Raw genomic sequence first — 26,297 nt, forward strand, 5'->3', positions numbered from 1 at the left:
GTGGCTTTTGGTTTTTTAACCCCCGAGGTAGCTCTAGCTCAGGCTGTCCTGGAATTCACTGTGTACTCTCAGGGTGTCCTTGAACTCATGGTGATCCTCCCACGTTAGCCTCCCGAGGGCTGCGATTAAAGACCTACACCTACACTTTCAACACCAGGCCAAAGTGAATTTTTGCTTGCATCCTTCTGTCCTTGTCAGAGGAGGGGCAGCGCGGCACTGCCAACAAGGAAGGCGCAGGCGCAGTACCGAGGCTCCGCCCGCCGCAGCCCGGGCGGAAGTGACGTAATGAGGGCGGTGCGCTCTGCGCCGCCGGAAGTGTCTGCCGGATTGTAAATAAGCCCAGAAAAGCCAGGAAGAAACTGTCTCCATCTTGGCCTGCGCCGGTCTTGCGACGTCGTGGAGATGGGGAGCGTGCTGGGGCTGTGCTCCGTGGCGAGCTGGGTACGTGGCCTTGGCGGCCAGGGGATGCAGGCGGGCGGGCGGCGGGGAGCCTGGCGGGCTTCCTCCGAGCTGAGTGGAGACCCGCCGCGCCCCGCGCAGCCTGGGGCCCGGAAGCCCGGGGGAGGAGCGGGGTGGCAGGCCCTCCACCGTAGCGCAGCCGCGCCCTGTGCTGTCCTCTTCTCTCGCGCCCTCCCGGCTGTCCCCGCACTGCCGGGCTCTGTCCGGTGGGTCAGTGGGGCGGCCCGTGGTTCCTCGTCGCCCTGCGCCGCGACCGCGCACTGCGGCACCGCCGTCCCTGGGGGCCTCTTTGTTCCACGCGCAGCGCGCGGGGAGGACGTGCAGGAGATGTGGGACAGCCTGCGAGCGACGTCGATGTAGGGGACTCGACATTTGGAAATAGACAGCTTCGCCACTAGGTTCTTCGGCTTTACTGCTTTAAGGAATTATCCAGGAAAGCTGTTGGGGTGTGTGGTATTTGGAATCTTTTGACCTAAAGCACGCGTGTGCAATCGGAAATTGCCACTTTATGAAGGGTGTGATTTATTTTCATTAGATACACAGTAGAGTAAAACTAGCTCTACTATATCAGCAAGACCTCTTAATCCAGATGGCAGAAATAATCTTAGTTTAATTAACATATTCTTTCCCTTCCCTCCAAAACAGGGGGTCTTTGGGTGAGGTATTTGGGTTCAAATATTCTTTCTTTCTGTGGTTTCTAAACTGCACGTACAATTGTCTGCCTCCCTAAATGATTCCATTATGTGCACATTCACCAACACAGTGGCTGATTTATATATACATGGCCTCTTTGCAAGAACGCTTTGCGTCATCTTGAAATACACACATTCAAGTTTCATCAAGTAATAAGCGTAAGCTGTTACTTCTGCCACCTTTCCGTTTCTTCTTGCAGTTGGCTATGGAAATTTACTCAACTGCAGTAAGATATTAAGAGTCTGATGACTTTTACACAATAAGCAAACTTTTTTTTTTTTTTTTTTTTTGGTCTCTAGGGCAGTGTTATTGTCTGAAGGATTTTTTTTTGTATATATATATTAAGTTAGGAAGGAAATAGCTTTGGAGAACACCATGGAAGATATATATTCTTACTAGTGTTTTATACCATGTATTGCACTTAGCCACTTAGTTCACTAGAAGAATATCTTTGGTGAAACTGGCACTGCTTTTAGCCACTCTGTTAATATCTAGGGACATTGCAAAGATCATAACAGTTAAGCATTTTTCTTACCTGCCAGTGCTTAGATTTCTGGCACAGAAGGTGGTGGCCAAGGTTGTTCACTGATTCTAGGTCAATGTGGCTGTGTAGTTTGAATCGTCCTTTCTCCTTCCTTCCGTCTCAGTATTTTTAAATTAACTCAATCCTGCTGCATGTGTATAGCAATGAAGTTGAATTTGCCTTGTGATATACAAATTCATTTCTTCCCCACTCCTAACACTTAAAATGCTCATATACTTAGAAGCTTTGATGAAAATAAAATGCATTTAAATTTTCCAAAGTACCATTCAGATCATTTAAGAGAGATCCAGCAATGTAGGAAGTTCTAAAACGCTCACTTTTTCCCCAAGGTTTTTGCAATCTCTGTCAAATTTAGTAACACTTTTTTCTTTCTTATGAAATAGTATAGAATCTAACCAAACTAGGAAAAGAAAGGGTTAAAAAGAAAACTGACATGTAAGCATCTCTGGAGGACTCTCCCAAGCCTAGATCTACAGTTTTACCAGTCACTAACTTGTAAATGCTTTTTTAAGCAACCCAACCTGATATCAACCTTGGTGCTAGTGAATAGAGTTGAACAAGACACATAGAAAGGACAAAAATAGTGAACTTTGAGTTCCTAAGGTCCAATTCTGTTCAAACCTCTGCTCAGTTGTTTTTTAATAGTGACCTTTTTGATATGCATGGTTGCTATGAAAGGTTAATCAATGAAGAGAATAAAGAAAGTAAAAAGGGCTGTAGAGATGGCTTAGCGGTTTAAGTCGCTTGCCTGCAAAGCCAAAGAATCCCATTTCAATTCCCCAGGACCCGTGCACACCAGATGAACAAGGGACGCATGCATCTGGAGTTCCTTTGCAGTAGCTGGAGGCCCTGGCATGCCCATTTCTCTCTCTCTCCCCCCCCCTCTCCCTCTCCCCTCCCTCCTTCCTTCCCTCCCTCCTTCTTTCTCTCTCAAATGTATTTTTAATAAAGAAACTAAAAATGCCCCCATCCCACCAGTGACATTTCTCTTTCTGTGCATGTGTACAAATAAACACATAGGCAAAATACTTTCCCAGAAAACTTTAAAATGCAACAAGCATGTATTAAGCTAGGCATTAAATCTTATCTCTAACTCAAAAGAAAAAGTAAAAGTAAGGAACTGATGAATATTAAGTAAGCATTTTCCAAGATGTTTCATTAAAAGACTTTCCAAGGAGATGATCCTACAGCAATGGACTTCATCTTGGCAAGAGTTCACCAGTCCCAACCCAGGATATTTGGCACTATCTGTGGATATTTTGTTATATCTTGGACTAGGTGTTCTAGGAGCGCATAATACTTCTGGGGTATTGTTAAGTATTCTGTGGTGAGTAGGCAACCCCCAACCACAAAGAATTGTTTTGTCCAAAATGTTTGTAATGGTGTGGCTGAAAAATCTTGTGTAAGAAAATAGATTGTAGAAAACAAAAGTTTCAGGGTTGTAGAGATGGCTGAACTGTATGATTTTTGTGCAAGCATGAGGGCCCAAGAAGGACCTAGACTGCCTGAGTTCAAATCTTTAGATCCTACATAAAACAGCTGGGCCTGGCCACTCACTCCTATAAACCCAGTCCTGCAGAGGAGCAGAGACTCCCAAGCTCTGGAATTAGTGAAAAGAGGCTCTGGCTCAAAAACAAGACCTGGTCGAAGAGTGGCCTGCACAGGCAAGCAATGACTTGTAAGCAAGTGTGTAGAGTACTGTGAGGGCACATGTGCACACACACACATGCATGCATAAACAAGTGTGTTGCGCACTGTGAGGACACATATGCATGTACATGCACACATAATAGGGAGAGAGAGAATTGGCATGCAAGGGCCTCAACCCCTGCAATCAAACTCCAGATGCCTATGCCACCTAGTGGGCATCTGTGACCTTGCACTCACCTTTGTGTGTCTGGCTTATATGGGATCTGAAGAGTCAAACATGAGTCCTTAGGCTTCACAGGCAAGTGCCTTGGCCACTAAACCATATCTCCAGCCCTTGAGTAAATTCTTTAGTTTGTTTGTTTTTGAGGTAGGGTCTCACTCGAGCCCAGGCTGACCTGGAATTCACTAGGTATTCTCAAGGGTGGCCTTGAACTCATGGCGACCCTCCTACCTCTGCCTCCTAAGTGCTGGGCTTAAAGGTATTCACCACCATGCCTGGCCCTTAGTTAAATTTTTAGTGACATTTTCTCTTTCTTGATCTAAGGTTTTGGTGTGTTGCTCCTTGAGAAAAGAGCATAAGAAATTTACTTTGGTTAAGTGTGCGATTTAAAGGTAGACGTCATCATCTTAGAAATTTGACTTGTATTGTTGCTATTGGAGATTGTGAAGTCATTTTAGAAACCTTTTCTGTGTGGCCTTGCCCACCTCTACTCCACCAGCTGATTGACATTTCCCCCCACCTTTATCTAATTTTTCTATTCAAATACTGTGCTTTTTGGACTAAAATGTTTTCTATCTTCTGTCTCATTGTCTGCCTGTACTACTAACTTAGAAATTCCCCTGATTGTTTTTGGAACTTGTGTTGAGTTTTTTTAACCCTGCTCATATTACACCTTTAATTACCAAGACTTTCTTCTTTGTAACTACTGCAGAAGAGGGACCCCCAGCATTTACCTGAGAGTGATTTATGGGATACTGACCAAAAAAACATGATCTCAACCAGTGTTTGTAAGTGTTCAACTTTACAACTGAGAGGGAGCTTTACTTTTATTAGGGAAAGTACATCTGTTTTCTTGCAGGGTTATAGGTAAAAAGTTCAAGTAGTAGGTAATTTATTAAAGAACTTAAAGAAAGCACTTCTGGGGGTTGTTTATAAAGGCTAGTCTTCAAAGGAGTTTAAATATAAATGAATGAGTATTGAACTTACACAGGGAAAGAGCAGAGGGGAAATAATAGTTGCTGATACCACATGTGGTGGTGGCATGATGATGCCTATTAGTAAAGCAGGTAACATGTAAGCTTCAAAGGAAAGCAGTAGCAGAAAATATATGAAGATAGCAGCTATAAGATGGACAAAATGTATCTACTGTTGAAAATTAACAACATGCCAGCAAGGCAGGTGCAGAGTAGGTTAGAATTCAGCTTTGAATCCCAGCATCAGTATAGTAAAAATAAGAGGTTTGGGCTGGAGAGATGGCTTAGCGGTCATAGTGTTTGCCTGCAAAGCCACAGGACCTCATTTTGACTCTCCAAGACTCACGTAAGCCAGATACACAGGAGGTGCATGTATCTGGAGTTCATTTGCAGTGGCTGGAGGCCCTGACGTACCCACCCTCTCTTTGCCTCTTTCTTTCTCTCTCAAGTAAATAAATAAGAGGTTTCTATTGCTTTCATTTCTCTCTTGTTTGTTTCATTCATGTTTTCATACCTAGTTTCATTCATATTAGAGTTTCCCTGGAGTATTTAGGAGTGGAACACAGAACAGTTCTGTAAGGTCTGTCAAGTGAGACTTTATAATGAAAATATCTAGGGTCATTCCATTGCAGAAATAGTGTGCAAGTATTTATCTTTGGCTGTTGATAGATCCAGGAGACACTTGCAGCTTCCTGCCTGGGAAGGATACCTGCATTTTAGGAGCTGAGTGTGGTGGGGTCTTCATTTAGCACATCAAGTTTGAACATGTGTAGTCACTGGTCTACCCCTACTGTCAGCTCTACTCTGTGTTCTCCTGTCCCTGTGTTATCTTCTGTTGACTGGCGCAAGTAATGGAATGGAATCTGTTGTCTTACCTGCTTTTGTTGTTGTTGTTGTTGTTGTTGACAACTTCCATAATTATAGACCATAAACCATGATATTCCCTCCCTGTTTCAAGTAGTCTCTCTTTTATTTTGATGTCATCATCTTTTCCTTCTATTATGAGGGTCTTTTAGTACAAGCCACTGTGAGGTCATTTTATGACTCTACGATTGCATTGTAAGCAGTTTTACCCTTATTTGCCTCGTACATTCTTTCCTGAGATTTGGAAGGTGTGATGGAGATGCCCCAGCAGAACACTCCTCTGTAACTACTTCTTAGCACTATGGTGCCTTTTGAGCCATCCCAGTTTACCTGCTTTTTGTGGACATTCAGCCTCATCCTGCCTTTACCTTTACCTTCAGTGTCACTTAGAGAGGTGCCACCAGTTCCTGATCTGCTTGGGGATCCTGCTCAGCATACCTTGTTGTTCTTTTTAGAGGTTTTTTTTAATTGATAACTTCCATAATTGTAGACAATAATCCATGGTAATTTCCCCCCCTGTCCCCTTTGAAACTCCATCATATCCCCTTCCCCTCTCAATCAGTCTCTCTCTTATTTTGGTGTCATCATCTTTTCCTCCTATTATGATGGTCTTATGTAGGTAGTGTCAGGCACTGTGAGGTCATGGATATCCAGGGCATTTTGTGTCTGGAGGAGCACATTGTAAGGAGTCCTACCCTTTTGGCTCTTAATTCTTTCACCACCTTTTCCATCGTGGACCCTGGGCCTTGGAAGATGTGATAGAGAATATTTCAGTGCTTAGCACTCCTGTCTGTGTTGCTTCTCAGCACCATGGTGCTTTCTGAGTCATCCCAAGGTCACTGCCATCTGAAAAGAGAAGCTTTTCCAACCAAAAGTAACATTAATATATGGTTATGAACATTAAGTGCTTACTGGGCAGTTTGGTGAGCATAGTATATATATTTAGCCAGGCACCAGCAGACATTACACCCCTAGGGCTCATGACTACCCCTGTTGTAGGTTTTTAGTATCAGGCACATATTCCCTCCCATGGAGCAGCCCTCCAGTCCAATTGGAGAGCATTTGGTTTCCCCTATAACAGACATGCCACTATGGCACCCGTTGGCTCATTTTGCCTGGCTGGCCAAATTTAAGCTTGCTGTGTCCACTGTTGAGTATCTTCACTGTGATTTTTCTCTTCCATTGAACTTCATGCAGCATAGCTTTTTCCAGCTTTCTGTCAGCTGGTCTACATTGAAAAGGTTTTTAGCTCAGCTCCAGCAGGATTTCTCAGTGACCTTGCAGTCCAAGTATGTGGAGTCTTCAGCAATAGGGTCTTACCATCTGTTCCTGATGGGAAACCAAGAGCCTCAGCAATGGCCTATAATGTTTGGGGACATCAGGGACCTCCTTTTCTAACAACTCACTGGGAGGTATCCCATCCCTGGTGCTGAAAATTTTCTAGTAACAATCTATGTCTTCTGGGTGTTCCATTGTCAAAATAGGTTTCCATATGACTTATTTATATCCTCTTAGATTTTCCCTCTACCTTTCCTTCATTTAATCTCTTCCCCTGTTGTTGTTGTTCTTTGATGCTTTGGATTCAGTTCTCTTACCCTACAGTAGTTGACCATTTTCTAGTTCTGCTTTCTGATTTTATTCCAGTTGTATGTTTTAGTTGTATTCCTTTAAAAATATTCCTTTATCTTTCCTTATACTGAGGTCTCTAGCAGGAGCATAAATAAGTAAATTCATATTTATAGTTTATTTAACATCTTGTACCAGCAGCTCTTTATACTATTATTATTTATTTATTTATTTATTTTTTTTTTTGGTTTTTCGAGGTAGGGTCTCACTCTGGTCCAGGCTGACCTGGAATTAACTGTCATCTCAGGGTGGCCTTGAACTCATGGCAATCCTCCTACCTCTGCCTCCCGAGTGCTGGGATTAAAGGCGTGCGCCACCATGCCCGGCTTATACTATTATTTTTATTTTGTCATTATGTTTTATATCCATATCCCCATACCAGCTGTTTTAAAGTGTGTTTCTTGACAACCCTGTTGTCAGGAGACCTAGAAACTGACTGGGAACACTGGCTGAGGATCACCATGTGGAATAAACTCTCAGATGATTCTAATTCATGTTTCAGTGTAAGAACTTCTCTAAACTTAAGTGGATTCAAAGCTTTACACTAATCCTTTAGTCTTTTTTTAAGTTGACCTCTTCTATTTCCTTTTGTAATTTTAATGCCATTGAGTCCAATATGTTCTTGTCATCTAGTATATTTGAGAGTTCTAAAATTCTTGAGATCATATTTGAAAATAAAAACTCGAGGCTGTTGGCTTGGCAGACAGTGTATACATTCTTTTCAGAATTTGGTGTCTGTGACCATCTCCACCAGCACACTTCTTCATATATGTTGGTGACTTGTTTCCTCTGCTGGAGTAGTAGTTCTTATTTATCTTTTAAGTTAATTAGATATGTCTGGACTTAAATGTAGTGTTAACTTTTTTTTTTTTTTCCCTCAAAAATCCTAGTTTGATCTCTGCATTTATGGGAGAAGATCTTAAGGGTAGCAATTGCCCACACTTCTGCAGCTGCAGCCCAGCAGAGAACATCTTTTTGTTTTATTTTCTTGGCTTTCTTTCTGTATTAGTTTTCCTATGTTTGTTTTGTTTTTTAAAAGGTATAACTGAAAAATACAATATTATGTGTTTTGGCAAATGTGCATGAGACACATAGCCACTGTAGAACAGTCATCAAGTTAAGAAATTCCATGGCAGCCTGTGTTTTCTGTCTGTAGGATGGTGTCTTTGTAGAACATCATGCATGTAGATGGAGTAATACACATAGCCTGTGTCTACCTTTTTGTCTGCTCATTTTTTTGAAAAAATATTCATTTGAGAGAGGAAAAGAGGCAGAGAGAGAGAGAATGGGCAGCGCCAGGGCTTCCAGCCACTGCAAACAAACTCCAGATGCATGTGCCACCTTGTGCATCCGGCTTTCATGGGTACTGGGGAATTGAACCAAGGTCCTTTGGCCTCGCAGGCAAGCACCTTAACCACTAAGCCATCTCTCCAGCCCTTAGTCTGTTCATTTTTATTGAGCAACATACCACTATTTGAATGTACCACAGTCTGTCTTATCCATTTACCAGTGGAGGGGCATTTGTATGTATGTACATATGTACATGTATGCATATGCATTTGGATGTCAGAGGACCTTAGGTATCATCTTTAGGAACACCTGTCACTTTCTTTGAGACAGGGTCTCTCATTGGTCTGTAGTGTACTAATTAGGTAAGGCTAGCTAGCCAGTCAACTGTAAGAATCCTGTCTCTTCCTGCTTGCTATATGTGTACCATATATATGTGTACCACCATGCCTGGCATTTTTGTAGGTTTCAGGATTCTACTCAAATCCTCATGCTTGAGAAGCAAGCACTTTACCTACTGAGCCATGTCCTTCAGCCTTTAAGGTTTCAGTAAGCATTTCCATAAAGCATTTCTGTGAGACTTAAGTTCTTATTTCGCATGAGTAAATGGTGGGATCCTTGAATTATGTGTTATGTGTACATTTCATTTGCAGGAAGCTATCAAATGGCTTTTTAAAATAGCTGTGTCATTTTTCACTACTACCAGCACATTAGTCCAACTTCTGGTTGTCTTGCGTTCTTGTCAGCAGTTATCATTAGCCATTCTAACAAGTATGTAGCCATGTCTCATATTTTAATAGGCATTTTCCTATTAATGATACTGAATGATTTTTATTGTGCTGCTTTGCCATCCATGTATCTTCTGTGGTAAAATACATATTTAAATGATGTGCCCATTTTTTGATTGGTTGTGTTTCTTCTCTATCCTTTTCTTAACTTTTTTTTTTTTTCGAGGTAAAGTCTCACTCTAGCTCAGGCTGATCTGGAATTCATGGCCTCAAACTCATGGTGATCCTATCTCTGCCTCCTGAGTGCTGGGATTAAAGGTGTCCTCCACCACGCCTGGTTCCTTTCCTTACCTTTTTTTTTTTTAGGAAGTGTTTCATTTCATAGCCCTGACTCACCCAGCTGTATCAAGGCCAGCCTCTAACTTGTGATCCCTCTGCTTCTGCCTCCCAAGTGCTGGGATTACAGGCATATGCCCCCTTGCTTGGCCTGTTTTCTTAATTGAGATTTGAGAGTATCCTTCTATTTTGGATATAAATGCTTAATCACATACTTTACTTATAAGTATTATCTTCATGGTGCCTTTAAATTAATGAAATAGTTCCTCAGTTTTGTGGGGTTTTTTCTTCTTTTTTTGTATTATCACTAGGAAATTTTAAGATACTTTAAAATTTTCCTTTTTGTGTGTGTGTGTGTTCTGTCTTTTTCTTTTTTCCGCCCAGGCTTGCCTGGAACTGACTGTAGTCCCAGTCTGGCTTCAAACTCATGGTGATCCTCCAGTCTCTGCCTCCTGAGTGCTGGAATTAAAAGCATGTGCCACAATGCGTGGCTAAATTTCATTTTTATTTATGTGTGTGTGGTCCATTCATTTGGTGTGCAGATGGCACCTACCCTGTGTGTACTTATGGAGAATATTGGATGCCCTCCCCTCTTGCTATTCTATTTTATTTCCTTGAGACAGAGTCTGTGAAGCCAAAATTGCTGTTTTTTGGTCAGACTGGCTGACCAGCCAGCACTGCTTCCAAAGACCCAGTGTTATGCTTGGTGATTACACTTGGTTTTTGCAGGGTGCTTCATAGTCAAGCTGGCTTGGGCCTTCTCATGCCTTCTTGCTTGCTCAGCAGGCACTTATGTGCTGAGCCATCTCCCCAACCCCTTTAAGTTACTTTTCATACATCGTTGGGAAATGGCTTAAGGTTCCCTTTTAAAATACATATTCAGTTATTTTAACACCATTTATTTAAAACTAGGTCTTGATTTGCTTTAGTATCTTTGCTTTTTAAAAAAAAAAACCTGAGTATGTTTATATGAGACTATTGTAAATTCTGTTCTATCTGCTATTTGCCTACTCCTGTCTGTACCATCTCTTCTGATTGCTGTAGTTTTAAAGTTGGTCATTAAAATTTAGGGTGAGTTTTCCAGCTTTATACTTTTCAACAGTTCGAGCTATTCTAGTTGCATATAAACTTTTAAACAGCTAGTTTAATTCTATAAAACTAGTCTTGGGATTGAGACTGTAATTGGACTGAAACTACAGATCACTTGGAAACCGTTGAAATATTTAAAATACTGGCTTTTGTCAGAAAGCTGGTATATCTTAGAATTTATATTTGTCCTTTATTTCATTCATTAGTATTTTGTAGTTTTCAGCATTAGTTACTTTACATATTTTGTTAGGTTTATACCTAAGTATAACTTTCACTTATTCAATTTCAATTTATAATGTGTATAAAAGAAATGTATTTTGTATGTTTATGTTAGCTTTGTATCCTGTGACCTTAATTACCTACCTTGTTAATTATAGTTGTATTTGTGTATTTTCTTTGGGATTTATGTATTGTATTTGTATTAAGTGTGAATGGAGTAGTTTTATGTCATTCATTCATTCATCCCAGAAGTGTTTTAACGCCTGTGATCTGCCTCAGTGTGTTGCTAAGCCCCTCGATGAAAAACTGAGGATGAGAGACCAGCGAGGGTCCTCTTCCTTGCTGGTTTTCAGATTGTGGGAATGCACTTAGAGTCAGTGTAGATGAGAACTGCAGGGCTTTTACCCTCTGGAGCGTTGTGTTCTAGTCCTTGGTGCCAAGAGGGTCTTGGATCTTGTAAAGTGGCTTTTCTCCATTTAGTGAAATGAGCATAGTGGATTTTCTTTTATCTATCAGTATGGTAACTGGCATTGATTGATTTCACAAGTTGAACCAGGCTTTTATTTTTCCCAGACTAAATCTCACCTAGTTAAGATATTATCCTTCTTAAAGTGCTGTTTTTGACATAACGAAAAATTTCCTAATTTTTAAAATATTTTTGTTCCCTGTTGCTTTTTTTAAATGTCTTTAAATTTAGTATCAGAAATTTTAGCTCATGTTTTTCTGTTTTGCTTTGTTTTTGTTTTGTTTCTGGAAGGTCCACAGCTATATCAAACCATTGATGACATATTTAAAAATTTTTTTTTGCATCTGGCTAACGTGGGTCCTGGGGAATCGAGCCTTGAACTAGGGTCCTTAGGCTTCACAGGCAAGCGCTTAACCACTAAACCATCTCTCCAGCCCCATTGATAACACTTTATCACTCAGCAGCCTACCTGGAAAGCTAGGCAGCAGGGAGGAAGCTTCCAGCACAGTTACAACTTAATTTTTTTATGTCCTACAAACAAAGTGTGTCATCTTAAGCAACAGGGTCTTACTAATTAATTAGTTCTGGTGACAACCAAGGGAAGAGACAATGGCCTTGTTTTGGAGGCATCTGGGACTACCTTTCCCCACAACTTATAGGGAGATATTTCACAACCAGCACTGAGATTTTTGCTTAATGACCTATGGTGTCTGGGAGCAGTGTTATCCACTCATGCATAGGACCCTCTTCTTCCTTTGGCCCTTCAGGAACTCTAATTTCACTTCATTAAGCTTCTTGAAGTTGTCTCACACTGATCCCTTGTTCTCTGTTTCTCATTTTGAATCATTTCTGTGTCTGTTTCTTCAGATTCAATAGTCTCCCTCTGCTGGGTCTTGCAGGTTGGTATTTTAATTCCTGTTTATAAATAATCTCAGTTGTCTATTATGGATTGTGTTTTCCTGCTTCTTTAATACCTTCATGTTGCTAGAACAAAGAGCCGATGGGAGGAAAGCTTTATTTTGGCTTACAATCTGGAGGAGAATCTTCATTTCATGATGGCAAGAAAAAGCGTGGTATGAGCAGAAGCTGGACATTACTTATGTCACAACAGGTAGAAAACAGCAGCAACATAGTGAGCTAAACTCTGGCAAGGGGGAGCTGGCCGCAGTACCTCTAAGCATACCCCCAACAACACAAGGCTCCACCTCCCAAATTGCCTTAGGGGGCCAAGTACTCAAAACACATGAGTTTATGGAGGGCAGCTGATTCAAACCACCACCACACATGCCTTCCAGTTCTCTATTATGTGTCAGATGTAATTTTTACTTTGATGATGGCTGGATGTGCTTACATGCTAAAAATGTTCATATCCTTTGTTTTTGGCCACAGTTGAATTACTTACATAAATTTTTCTCTTTCTGATGTTGTCTGCTAAGCTTTGTAAGTGAAATGAGTGCTGCCTGTTATTTTAGCTAAGTAATTCCAATATCAGTGTTTTACTACCCACTGCTTCATGGATTGCAAGACTTTACCACTCTTGGTGGTGGAACTATATCAGATACCCACAACCTCCTGGAGTAATTTATTCAAATGAACATGCTAACCAATGTTCAGCAGCATCCACTGTACTGTCCCTCTTCCTGTGTCCTCTACAGGATTCTAGGTTCCTTCCAGGAACTCCAGCTGCCTTTACTTCCTGTTATACTTACCTTTTCATTGCTGTGAGAAACTACCCAACCAGAAGCACCTGGTCAGCGAAAAGGGTTTATTTTGGCTTATAGTCTCAAGAAGAAGTTTCATGATGTCAGCGAAACGATGGTAGATCAGAGGCTGGACATCACTTTTTGCCACTGCAGAAAGTAGCAGGAGCACTGGAAAAGAATTAGAACTAACACACCTCTTCCATCAAGGTTCCACCTCTTAAATTGCCATCAAGTCAGAAGAGGAAAATGATAAGGATGACAATTGACTTCTTTTTGTTTCCCTTCCACATCTGGCATTGAGAAGTCACAGAATCAAGTGGACATTCCATTAACATCTCTGGGAACTAACAGACAGGGCTGGACATTGGCTTAGTATCTGTGATGCTCAATAATATTCTGTGTCTTAGCTAAATATTGCTTGCTGCTGGTTATTTTTCTTTGTAGTAGTTCATTTCTTTTTGTTGTGACCAAATACCTGACAAGAAGCAGCTTAAGGGTTAATTTTGCTTACAGTTTGAAGTTCTAATGGTTCATGGCATGGAAGGTGTGCCAGCAGGAATTTGAGGCAACTGGTCACATTCAGTCCATTGTGAGGAAGCAGAGTGATGAATGTTGGTGCTCAACTAGGTTGGCTTTTTATACTTGCCTGGACCTCTAGCCTCTGGAATGGTGCTTCCCATTGTTAGGGTGGGTCTTTCCACCTCAATAAACCTAAGCGAGAAAATCCCTGATACAGTTTGAATGATGTCTCCCAAAAATCCAGGAGTTTGTTAAAGCTTGCAATTCAGATCTCCAGCTGCCTGGCTGGAGGAGGTGTCACTGTGAGCAGATTTTGGGGTCCAGCCCTAAAGTATTACTGGGGGCAGATCTGAATTCCATCTTAAAGGTATTGCAGAGTACTTAAGCTCTGCTGGGGTTACTGGTTGCTTGCTTTGTGGTACTGGTGGTGGTATTTTTTCTCTGTGCCAACCTGTAAAAGGAGGCCAGCTTCTTACTCAATGATGGAACCTCCCCTGGATCTGTTAGCTTCACTAATTCCTTCTCATAAACTGTGCCTGGTTTGAAAGTTCATCCTGGCAACATAAAGCTGACTTTACATTAACATTAGTTTGTTTCCATAGTGATTTTAAATCCTGTCAGGTTGACTACCAGAAATTAAGCATCACATTCTCTTTTGTTATTTTTAAGAAATTTTACTTGGTGTAGAGGACAAGAACTTTTTCTCTTTGCTTTAATTTTCTCATCCTTATGCATGTTACTTTTATAGTTTGTAGATTATATATGAACGAGATACTTTTTGTTCCATTGAATTAGTTTCAATCTCCTTTCCCTTCTGTTTTATAGTAAATGGAATGTAAATTTTAATTCTATGAGATTAAAACAATACTAATTTTCCATAATGTTCTTCCTAGATCCCATGTTTGTGTGGCAGTGCCCCATGCTTGCTGTGCCGGTGTTGCCCTAGTGGAAACAACTCTACAGTGACTAGATTGATCTATGCACTTTTCTTGTTTGTTGGCGTATGTGTAGCCTGTGTGATGCTGATACCGGGAATGGAAGAACAACTAAATAAGGTTAGTTTTTGTTTGTTTGACTTTTGCTTATTGAACTCTTATTGTAGGATATACATAAAAACAATTTTGGGGGTTTAAATGTGCCATATCTTTGTTATCCACTTATCAGTTGAGGGACATCTAGACTGATTCCATTTCCCAGTTATTGTGAATTGAGCAGCAATAAACATGGTTGAGCAAGTGTCTCTAAGGTAATGAGATGATTTCCTTAGGATATATGCCTAGGAGTGCTATAGCTGGGTAATATGGTAGATCAATTTTTAGCTGTCTTAGGAACCTCCACACTGATTTCCACAGTGACTGGACCAGATTGCATTCCCACCAACAGTAGAGAAGGGTTCCTCCCAGCATTTTATGAACATTTGTTTTCAAGATGGTAGCCAATCTGACAGGAGTGAGATGGAATCTCGATATAGTTTTAATCTGCATTTCCCTAATGACTAGGGATGTAGAACATTTTTCAGATGCTTATATGCCATCCATATTTCTTCTTTTGAGAACTCTCTATTTAGTTCTATAGCCCATTTTTTAATTGGCTTGTTTGATTTCTTTTTTATTTTACAAAGAAAGAAAAATGAGGTAAATTTGGTTTCATGATTTATGTATTACCACTTATCAAGACATTAAAAATTCTACCCTCCTAGCCAAGGCATGATGGTTCATTTGGGAGGAAGTAGAAAGATTACTGTGAGTTTTAGGTCAGCTTGGGCTAGAGTGAGATACTACCTCAAAAAAAAAAAAAAAAAAACAACCCTAGGGCTGGAGAGATGATGGCTTTGCCATTAAGGCGAATGCCATCGAAGCCTAATGATACAAGGTTCAATTCTTCAGGACCCACGTAAGCCAGATACACATGGTGGCACATGCATCTGGAGTTCGGAGTTGTTGCTAGAAGCCCTGGCATGCCCATTCTCTGGCTGTAATAAATAAAAATGAAATTTTAAGAAGAAATAAATCCTACATTCCTGTACCATAAACCTCAGAAAAATCCATACAACAAATGCCCTTTAGAATTATACTCAGGAAGGGGTTTTTCCAATTCTGGAAACCCCACCTCTGAAGAGTCTGCTTTCTTTCTCTTACCCTGAATATAACTACTTTTTAGGTACTAAAAAAACCTCCCAATTACATTCAGAGAGAAAAAGATTTTACCACAAAAATCAGACATATCCTCAGTAAATTTACATTAATATATCAAATGACCAGATGGCCTTCTGGCGGGCGGTGTTGCACACCTTTAATCCCAGTACTTGGGAGGCAGAGGTAGGAGGATCACTGTGAGTTCAAGGCCACACTGAGACTATATAGTGCATTCTAGGTTAGACTGGGCTAGAGTAAGACCCTACCTCAGGAAAAAAAAAAGGAGGGGGGACTGGAGAGATGGATTAACAGTTGCTTAGGATGCCTAAGGACCCAGGTTTGAATGCTCAGAACCATGGAAACCAGATGCACATGTGATGCATGCATATGGAGTTTGACTGCAGTGGTTGGGGTCCCTGGCACAACCATTTTTTCTCTCCCAAGTAAGAAAGAATAGGTCAGCCTGGGTTGGAACAAGACCATACCTAGAAACCTTCTCCAAAAGATTATTGTTTAAGTCTATATAACGGGTTGTCTCACGGAGAAGAGAACACCGGAATAGGTTAGACTTTCTTTCTATAGCAAGCTCAGATTGTGTCAGACAGTTTTGATTGTTTGATTTCTTATTATTTACTTTCTTGAGTTCTTTGTTTATCCTAGATATTAATCCTCTGTCAGATATAGAGCTGGCAAAGATTTTTTCCCATTCTCTAGGTTGCCTCTTTGTTTTACTCACAGTGTCCTTTGCAGTACAAAATCTTTGTAATTTCATGAGGTCTCAGTGGTTAATCTGTGGTTTTATTGCCCTAGCAATTGGGGTTATATTCAGAAAGTCTTTGCCAAAACCAATATGTTGAAGGGTTTCCCCGACTTTTTCCTCTAGCAGTTTTCAGAGTTTCAGATCTGATGTTAAGGTCTTTAATACATTTGGACTTAATTCTTGTACATGGAGAGAAAGAAGAATCCATTTTCATCCTTCTACAGATACATATCCAGTTTTCCCAGCACCATTTCCTGAAGAGGCTATCTTTTCTCCACTGAGTATGTTTGGCATTTTTATCGAATACCAGGTGGCTATAGCTACCTGGACTTAACATCTGGGTCCTCTATTCTGTTCCATTGATCTACATGTCTGCTTTTGTGCCAGTACCATGTTGTTATTGGTACTGTGGCTCTGTAGTATAGGTTACAATCAGGTATGGTGATACCACCAGCCTTACTTTGGTTGCTTAGTATTGTTTTAGATATTCGAGGTTTTTTATGATTCCACATGAATTTTTGGATTGTGAAGAATGTCACTGGAATTTTGATGGGGATTGTATTAGATATGTAGATTTTTGGGGGTAAGATTGCTATTTTCACAATATTGATTCTTCCTATCCAGGAACAAGGGATGTTTTTCCATTCCCTAGTGTCTTCTGCAATTTTTCACTTGAGTGTTTTAAAGTTTTCATTGTAGAAATCCTTTACTTCCTTAGTTAGGTACATTCCAAGGTACTTTTTTTGATGCAGTTGTGAATGGGAGTGATTCTCTGGTTTCATCCTCTGTGTGTTTGTTGTTAGCATATATGGAGGGTACTGATTTCTGTGTGGTTTGTATCCTGCTACATGGCTGTAGGTGTTTATCAGCTTTAACAGTTTGCTGGTAGAGTCTTCAGGGTACTTTATGTATACAGTCATATCATCTGCAAATAATGATAACTTGATCTCTTCCTTTCCAATTTGTACCTCTTTTATGTGTGTATCTCTTGCCTTATTGCTATGGCTAAGACTTCCAGTACTTTATTAAATAAAAGTGGGGACAGTTGACAACCTTGTCTTGTGCCTGGTTTTAGTGGAAAAGCCTCCAGTTTTTCCCCATTTAGTAAAATGTTGACTTTAGGCTTGTCATTAATAGCCTTTATTATACTGAGATATATTCCTTCTGTTCCCAGTCTCTGTAAGACTTTTATGATGAAGGGATGTTGGACTTTGTCAAATGTTTTCTCTGCATCTAATGAGATAATCATGTGATTTTTGTCTTCCAGTCCATTTATATAATGTATTACATTTATCAATTTGCGTATGTTGAACCATCTCTGCATCTCTGCGTAAAGCCTACCTGGTTGGGATGAAAGATCTTTCTGATATATTCTTTCCATTTGCCAATATTTTGTTGAGAATTTTTGCATCTATGTTCATGAGGGAGATAGGTCTGTAATTTTCTTTTTTTTTGTTCTATCTTTGCCTGGCTTTGGTATCAGGGTGATGCTGGCTTCATAGAAGGAGCTTGGTAGGGTTCCTTCTTTTTCTATTTTATGGAAAAGCTTAAGAAGCAATGGTGTTAGTTCTTCTCTGAGGTCTGGTAAAATTCAGCACTGACTCCATCTGGGCCTGGACATTTTTATTTGGGAGATTTTTGATAACTGCTTGGATCTCCATACTTGTTATAGGTCTATTTAAGTGATTAATTTCATCTTGATTTAATATAGGTAGGCCATAAAAATCAAGGAAATCATCCATTTCTTTCAGATTTTCATACTTGGTGGAGTATATGTTTTTATAGTATGTCCCTATGCTTTTTTGAATTTCTCTGCTATCTGTTGTGATGTTGCCTTTTTCATCTCTAATTTTATTTTTTTGGTTTTTCGAGGTAGGGACTCACTCTAGCCCAGGCTGACCTGGAATTCACTATGAAGTCTCAGGGTGGCCTCAAACTCACAGCAATCCTCCTATCCCTGCCTTCCGGGTGCTGGGATTAAAGGCATGCGCCACCACCCCCGGCTTCTAATTTTATTAATTTGTGTCTTTTCTTTTGGTCAGATTTGCTAAGGGTTTATCAATCTTATTTATCCTTCCAATAAACCAACTCTTTGTTTCATTGATCTTTGGATTTTTTTGTTTTGTTTTGTTTTCTATTTCATTAGTTTCTGCCCTAATCTTTATTATTTCTTCCCATCTACTGATTTTTGGTTTGCCTTGTTCTTCTTTTTCCAAGTCTTTAAGGTGAAGCATTAGGTTGTTTATACTTGTGACCCTTCTAATTTCTTTATATAAGCACTTAAAGCTATAAATTTACCTCTTAGAACTGCTTTCATTGTGTCCCAAAGCTTTTGGTATGTTGTGTTCTTATTATCATTTGACTCGGAATTTTTTTATTTCCTTCTTGATTTCATTGACGCATTCATCATTTAGTAGTGTATTGTTTAGTTTCCATGATTTTGTGTATGCTCTATAACTTTTCTTGCTATTGATTTGTAGTTTGATTCCATTGTGGTCAGATAGATTGCAAGGAATTATTTCAGTTTTCCTGAATTTGTTAAGATTTGTTTTGTGTCCTAATATATGGTCTATTTTAGAGAATGTTCCATGTGCTACTAAAAAGAATATGTATTCTGCAGCATTTGGATGAAATGTCCTGTATATATCTGTTAGGTCCATTTCTTCTATGACCTCATTTTACCCAGATGACTTTCTGTTTATTTTTTGTGGGGATGACCTGTCAATTGAGATTGGGTGTTGAAGTCACCCACTACCACTGTGTTTGGTGTAATCTGTGGCCTTAGTTCTAATAGCATTTGTCTAATGAAGTTGGGAGCCCCCATGTTAGGTGCATATATGTTTAAGATTGCAGTGTCCTCCTGTTGGAGCATGCGTTTAATCAATATAAAGTGACCTTCCTTATCTTTCCTAACTAATGTTGGACTGAAGTCTACCTTGTCAGATATTAGAATTGCAACCCCCGCTTGTTTTCTAGGCTCATGTGCTTGAAACACCATTTTCCAACCTTTCACCCTAAGATAGTGTCCATCCTTTGTAGAAAGGTGAGTTTCTTGGAGGCAACAAATTGAAGGATCCTGCTTTTTAACCGAGTCTGCTAACCTGTGTCTTTTGGTTTGGGCATTGAGGCTGTTGATATTAAGAGAGATTATTGAAAGGTATGTATTTGTATTTGCCTTTTTTTTTTTTTTTTTTTTTGGGTAATTCTTCCCGTTTTACCTTTGCTTTCTTGTATTAACTAGTATCTGAGTGTGGCTTGCTTTTTCCAGGTTCCTTATATGTGTGCTTTTCTTTCTCTTCAGCATGGAGGATTCTTTCATGTATTTTCTGTAGAGCTGGTTTTGTCCTCAAATACTCCTTTAGCCTGCTTTTGTTGTGGAATGTCCTTATTTCTCTGTCTATTTGAATGGATAGCTTTGCAGGATAAAGTAATCTTGGATGACAGTTGTTATCTTTCAGAACTTGGAATACATCACTCCATGCCCTTCTGGCTTTTAAAGTTTGTGTTGAGTAATCTGCTGTCGTCCTGATGGGCTTGCCTTTGTAGGTAACTTGATTTTTCTAAGTGCTTTCAGTATTTTTTCTTTGGTTTGTATGTTTGGTTGTTAATTATAATATGTCAAGGTGAGGTTCTTTCCAGGTTTTGTCTGTTTGGTGTTCTAAAGGATTCCTGTATTTGCATTGGCAACTCTTTCCCAATTTGGGGGAAGGTTTCTTCTATGATTTTATTGAAAATGCCTACCATACCTTTGGAGTGAAATTCTCCTTCTACTATGCCCTGAATTCTTATGTTTGATCTTTTCATATGTCCCAAATATTTTGAAATTCCCATTCATATTTTCCTGTTAGTTTGTCTTTCTCTTTGTTGGACTGTATTAGATCTGCCACCTGGTCTTTTAGCTTTGATATTCTGTCCTCTCCTTTTTCCATTCTACTGGTGAGATTTTCTGCAGAGTTTTTTATTTCATTAACTGTGTTCTTCATTGCTAGTAATTCTGACTGGTTTTTCTTTATTATTTCTATTTCCTTATTTATGTCTAGTATTGACCTCTTTATTTCATTAAATTGATGTCATGTGTCTTCTTTGATTCCTTGATTTCCTCTTTCATTCCTTTGATTTCCTCTTTGATCTTTTTTTGAGCATATTTTTAATCACTCTTGAAATCTTTCCCATCATTTCCTCTAACTCATTCTCACTGGAGGTCATTTCTGATGCATTAATACTTTTTGGTGGACTTATAATGTCTTGATTTTTTTGTGTTTCTTGTGTTATAATGTACTTATTTTTGCTTCTTGGATTAATTTAATGCTTGGATTTTCTAGTTAGCTGCAGTATTATTAGATGTATTAATAAATCTGATGTTGTATACATTCAGGGTAGGAGCTTAAGGTGCTAGGTGTGGCTCTCCAGACTCAGAGTACCTACAAAAGTGACCCTAGGTGTTGGGCTTGCCTGCTTTGAGAGTATTCAAGTAGGCTGAGTGGAACCAAATACAGGCAGATTCTAAAATTTAACTAAACAATTTATACTTTCAATGAAAAACAGCACAGAGTATTTATGCAAGAGTAGATATCATGACAACCAGATCCTCTAACTGTCCCTTTAGGGTGTGTGGTGCCCCATACCCGTTAAGATTTCTGGTCTGTTGAGGGTTCCAAGTCAGCTTGTGACCAAGTGAGACCCTTCCCTAATGTACAGTGGAAGAGGAAACAAAGCCACTATAAATCAAGAAGCAACAAATAACAAGCCCAAAATATAGTTTATTGAGAATGGCAAATCTGACCATCTATCAGATTTAACATATAGTTTATTCTGATATGGAAGGTGCAATTAGCACTTCCCGTTCAGGCCTATATACCACGATTATTTGGCGGGTACTGACCTTGTGTAATACCAGTTACCTTTTGGGATGATTTTGGTCTCAGTTATGCTGTGCTCCTGCTTAGGTCCCTCTTTGGTGCACTGTGAGTTCAAGTAGGCTGGCTGGGTCATTGGATTGCTGATCTGTTTGCGGGTGCCGGGTGCTGTGAACTCCCTTCCCCTGGTCTCTGGTACCTGCTGGCGCTTGCACTGGCAGTGGGAGTGGGGAGGCTGTGGATTGTGGCTCTAGTTCTCCCGCTGGTCCATGTGATCTACCTCGTGACCTATTCCTCCATTGTTCACTGTGGTTCTCCACATTTCTTGAGTTTGCGAAGAGCTCCAGTGTGAGTGGAAAATCCCCTCACCTGGCTTTTTTTGTGGTTGAGCTGAGCCTTGCAGCTCTGACCCCATGGACCTGGTGCCGGCGCTGTTGGAGGCCCTTCTGCCTGCCTATGTAGGGTCTGGATGCTCTAGATCTCTCCTACTTCTCTGCTGCTGTTGGTAATTTCTTATACACCTCAGTTTTTAGTAGAAGAGTGTATTTTCTTGGGTTTTTTGGTTTTTTCTTCCCTAGGCTGCTTTGGCGTGGTTCTTGCACCGCCATCTTAACTGGAAGTCCAATTTGGGTTTGTTTTTTTTTTTTTGTTTTTTTTTAAAGAAAATGATATCTCCAGTTTGCTGTGGCAAGAGGCCTTGGTTTACCCATTTCAATGGTATAAAATTATAACATCTAATCCCAGTTTGAATAGTTTAGAGTCTTGGGAAACACAAACAATATCCAGTAGCTAGTTTAGTTTTATGATAGTAGTGTGGAAAATGTGCTTTGCTAACAGAGAAATAATTTGAAACAGGTGACAGACAGGCATTATTGTGGAAAAGTAGACTTTCTTGGTGTCTAAAAGGGAACATTCTAAAAATCAATAGGATTTTATATGTTGTTGCAATCAGGTTCACATTGCTGGCAGAAAACACCTGACCAAGAGCAACTTGTGGGGACAAAAAAGGTTTAATTTGGCTTACAGGCTCAAGGGGAAGCTCCATGATGGCAAGGCAAAATGATGGCATGAACAGAGGGTGGACATCACCTCCTGGCCAACATGAGATGGACAACAGCAATAGGAGAGTGTGCAGGCAAGGGGAAGCTGACTACAATACCTATAAACCTGTCATCAACGGTACACTGCTTCCAGGAGACTTTACTTACCAAACAAATTGCCACTGACTACGGACCTAAACATTCAGAACACATAAGCTTATGGGAGACACCTAAATCAAACCACCACATTCCAACCCTGGCCCCTGTAAACTGATAACCATACATGATGTAAAATACAGTGTATTTATCCAACTTTAAAAGCCCCCATAGTTTTTATCAATTCCAATGATGTTCAAATATCTTGATAGTCCAAGGTCTTTTAACTGTATCATAATACCAAAAAAGAAAAGAAAAGAACCATAATGGCACAGAATAAACATTCACATTGCAAAAGATGGCACTGGGCATACCAAAACAATATTCAACCAATACAAGATTTAAAACAAGCAAGACAAACATCCAACTCTGTAGCTGCAAGTCTGACAACTTTAACCAGTGACAAAGTTCCAAGTCCAATAATTCTAACCAGTGACAAATCTGGAGTTCCAATTTAACCCCTCTAGCTAGTCTACTCACAGTCCCAGAAAACTTCGTCTGGTGCTTGCAGCTCTTCTTGGAAGCCATCCCGTTGGCTTCCACTACAACCCACAGTTCATCCTTATGGTTCCATTGGGCTCCACACAAGTAATTCAATAAGCCTGCTTCACAGTGCCCATGGCCATTTTCAAAATACAAAACCGTGTTACAAATTCAGTGACCCTCCCTTTCCTGCATTTGTTAGACTCCATACTACTAGGTGGGCTACCAACTTTTTATTCCAGCGGGAGGGGGGGTTGGTGGGAATAAAGCAGACGTTGAAGGACACTATCATTTAGGCCCCTTCAAAAGGATCTACATTCTTCCTGCTGTCCCAATGCAGGTCAACTGGCCCAATCTCAGTAGTTGTAATCTCTCATACAATTGCAGCTGAATGAGCAGCAGTTTGGGCCCAAAGATTTCATTTTTCTGTGCCATATCCTTCTGTGCACAGCAGTCCGTTTCTACACAATGCAACCCTGCACAAGTTATCGGGACACAGGCCTAATAGCAAGCCTCTCACACAAACTGTTACTAGCTCATACCAGGCAAAGCTCTTTCTCACCCTCATAAGGCAGACCTCACAGTCCGAATGTGGTGGTTTGATTCAGGTGTTCCCTATAAACTTAAGTGTTCTGAACGCTAGGTTCCCAGCTGACAGAGATTTGGGAATTAATGCTTCCTGGAGGTAGTATATTGTGGGGGGCGGGCTTATGGGTATTATAGCCAGTTTCCATGCAGTGTTTGGCGCACACTCCTGATGCTGTTGTTCACCTGATGTTGGCCAGGGGTTGATGTCCACTTTCTGCTCATGTCGTCATTTTCCCCTGCCATCATAGAGCTTCCCCTTGAGTCTGTGAGCCAAAATAAACCCTTTTTTCCCACAAGCTGCTCTTGATCAGGTGATTTCTGCCAGCAGTGCGAGCCTGACTAAAACACCATAGTTCTTATTGCATTAATGTCTTAAAGAATAGTACGTCAAGCTGTACTTGCAGCACTACATGTCACCTGTTAGGCCAAGATTTCAAATCCTTCCACATCCCTCTCAAAAATCAGCTCCAAAAGGCCAAAAGCCACACAGTCAAATTTCTGGTAGCAACAACTTTGCTTCTGGTACCAATTTAACTGTTGCAATCAGGTTTGTACTGCTGGCAGAAAATGCCTGACCAAGTGTAGCTTGTGGGTGAAAAAAAGTTTATTTTGGCTTACAGACTCAAGGGAAAGTTCCATGATGGCAAGGGAAAATGATGGTATAAGCAGAGGGTAGACATCACCACATGACCAACATCAGATGGACAATAGCAAAACAAAGAAAACCCAAAATGGCACAGAATAAACAGGCAGGAAAAAGAGGGGCATTGAATTTGCAACATAGTTTTGTGTTTTGGAAATGGCCATGGTCAGTGTGAAACAGGCTTGTTGAATTACCTGCGTGGAGCCTTGATGATGAACTTTGGGTTCCAGTGGAGACCCAAACACTGACGAGGGAAGTTGGCTATAATACTCATAAGCCCGCCCCCAGTAATACACTGCTTCCAGGAAGCCTCAATTATCAAATTGCCACCAGCTGTAGACCTAAGCACGTACAACACATAAGCTTATGTGGGACACCTAAATTAAACCACACATGCAGAGCTGGATAGATGGTTTAGCAGTTAAGGCACTTGCCTGCAAAGCCAAATGGCCCAGGTTTGATTCCCTTGAACCCACATAAGCCAGATGCAGAAGGTGGCACATGCATCTGGAGTTCATTTTCAGTGGCTGGAGACCCTGACATGCCCATTTTCTCCCTCCGTCTCTCTCTCTTTCTCTCATATAAGTAAATAAAAATAGTATATATTTTTTAAAAATCTAAACTCAATCTACAGCTCCAAAATAACCCTTCAGTTTAGGTTGACATTGGGATTTTATCATTTGCTTGTTTTCATTTGATCTGATTAAAATGCACCAGTCTCATCTTGATTACACATTCATTGTAAACTGTAAAGCAGACTTCAGCTTTTCATACTTTGATATAAAATTGATTACATAGAATTTTTACTTTTACATAATGAAAATTTTCTAGATCCCTGGATTCTGTGAGAATGAGAAAGGTGTTGTTCCCTGTAACATTCTGGTTGGCTACAAAGCCGTGTATCGCCTGTGCTTCGGTTTGGCAATGTTCTATCTTCTCCTCTCTCTGCTCATGATCAAGGTGAAAAGTAGCAGTGACCCTAGAGCTGCAGTACACAATGGGTAAGCTTTTGCATAAACTTTGGTATTAAAGTGTGGGTAGCCTCTTTTCAGTAACTTTAAAGAAACTCCAAACTAAACATACACTTTGCAGAATTATCTTGTTAGTTCATGGAAAAGGTAAAAAAAAAAAAAAACAAAAAAACAAAAAACTAAAAATCTACTGGCGCTGGAGAGAGAGTTTAGTGCATAAGAACTCAGGTTAAATTCTCCAGTACCCGTATGAGCTGGATGCACATGGTGGTGCATGCTTCTGGAGTTTGTCTGCAGTGGCTGGAGGCTTGGTGTGCTTGTACTTACTCTGTCTCTCTATGTTTCTCTTGCCTCCTATCTCTCTGCTTACAAATGAATACTGCACTTTAAAAATAAACCTAATGTTTCTACTATAGAATGTCAGGCTTTGAATATTAAATATCTTTTAGCCATTTATTGGCATTACCTCTAATTCCTAATGTTTCATTTTATCTTCAAAAGAGCATGTATATATGTGAGTGTGTGCACACATGCTTGTGTAGCTCTGATGCACCAGTCCTTTTACATAGAGCTTTCTCTTTTCCAGATCTGAAATCTGAAGGCAGGCAAAACAAAATAGTATTGGTTTTCTAAATGATGAAGGGTATCCCACAATCTAGAAAGAAACTCTTGTTAATTTAGTCAGTCTCCCTTAATACAGAATACACAGCTGGTGCTTTATTTGGGTATGTGAAATTTTATCCATTTTCCCCTAAAATATTTTTCTTAATATCTGTTGTCTGGAGAGATGGCTTAGAGGTTAAGGCCTGCAAAGCCAAATGACCGAGGTTCAATTCCCCAGGACCCACATAAGCCAGATGCATAAGGGGCATATGCATCTGGAGTTCCTTTGCAGTGGCTACAGGCTCTGGTGTACCCATTCTCTCCGTGTCTGTGTCTGTGTCTGTGTGTCTCTCCTCTCCCCTCCCCTCCCCTTCCCTCCCCTCCCCTCCCCTCTCTCTCTCCTTGCAAATAAATAAATGAAAGTTAAAAATAAATGTTAAAAAAGATGGAACATTAGCCAGGTGTGGTTGTGCACTCCTTTGATCCCAGCATTTGAGAGGCAGAGGTAAAAGGATTGCTGTGAGTTCGAGGCCAGCCTGGGACTACAAAGTGAGTTCCAGGTCAGCCTGAGCTAGAGTGAAACCCTAACCTCAAAAACACTAATAAACTGCTGGGCATGGTGGTGCATTTCTTTAATCTCAGCACTTGGTAGACAGAAGTAGGAGGATCACCGTGAGTTCGAGGC

At 40.4% G+C, this 26,297-nt stretch overlaps 1 protein-coding gene and 1 non-coding gene across 2 annotated transcripts in view; one reads left to right on the forward strand and one right to left on the reverse strand.

Moving 5' to 3' along the window:
- The first annotated feature begins 281 nt into the window (after positions 1–281).
- Serinc1 (serine incorporator 1) overlaps positions 282–26,297 on the forward strand; it is a 35,710-nt gene continuing 9,694 nt past the window's right edge. Inside the window, exons 1-3 of the mRNA XM_004651233.3 lie at positions 282–441; positions 14,271–14,432; positions 24,870–25,039. Coding sequence (XP_004651290.1) covers positions 403–441; positions 14,271–14,432; positions 24,870–25,039 — 371 coding nt within the window. The 5' untranslated portion in view covers positions 282–402. The remainder of the gene's footprint in view (positions 442–14,270; positions 14,433–24,869; positions 25,040–26,297) is intronic.
- LOC123463854 lies at positions 16,021–16,148 on the reverse strand. The gene has a single exon (XR_006639226.1). It is a non-coding gene; the product is annotated as a small nucleolar RNA SNORA28 (small nucleolar RNA).

The sequence above is a fragment of the Jaculus jaculus genome, chromosome 9 (assembly GCF_020740685.1).
Source record: "Jaculus jaculus isolate mJacJac1 chromosome 9, mJacJac1.mat.Y.cur, whole genome shotgun sequence".
In the NCBI taxonomy this organism is placed as follows: Eukaryota; Metazoa; Chordata; class Mammalia; order Rodentia; family Dipodidae; genus Jaculus; species Jaculus jaculus.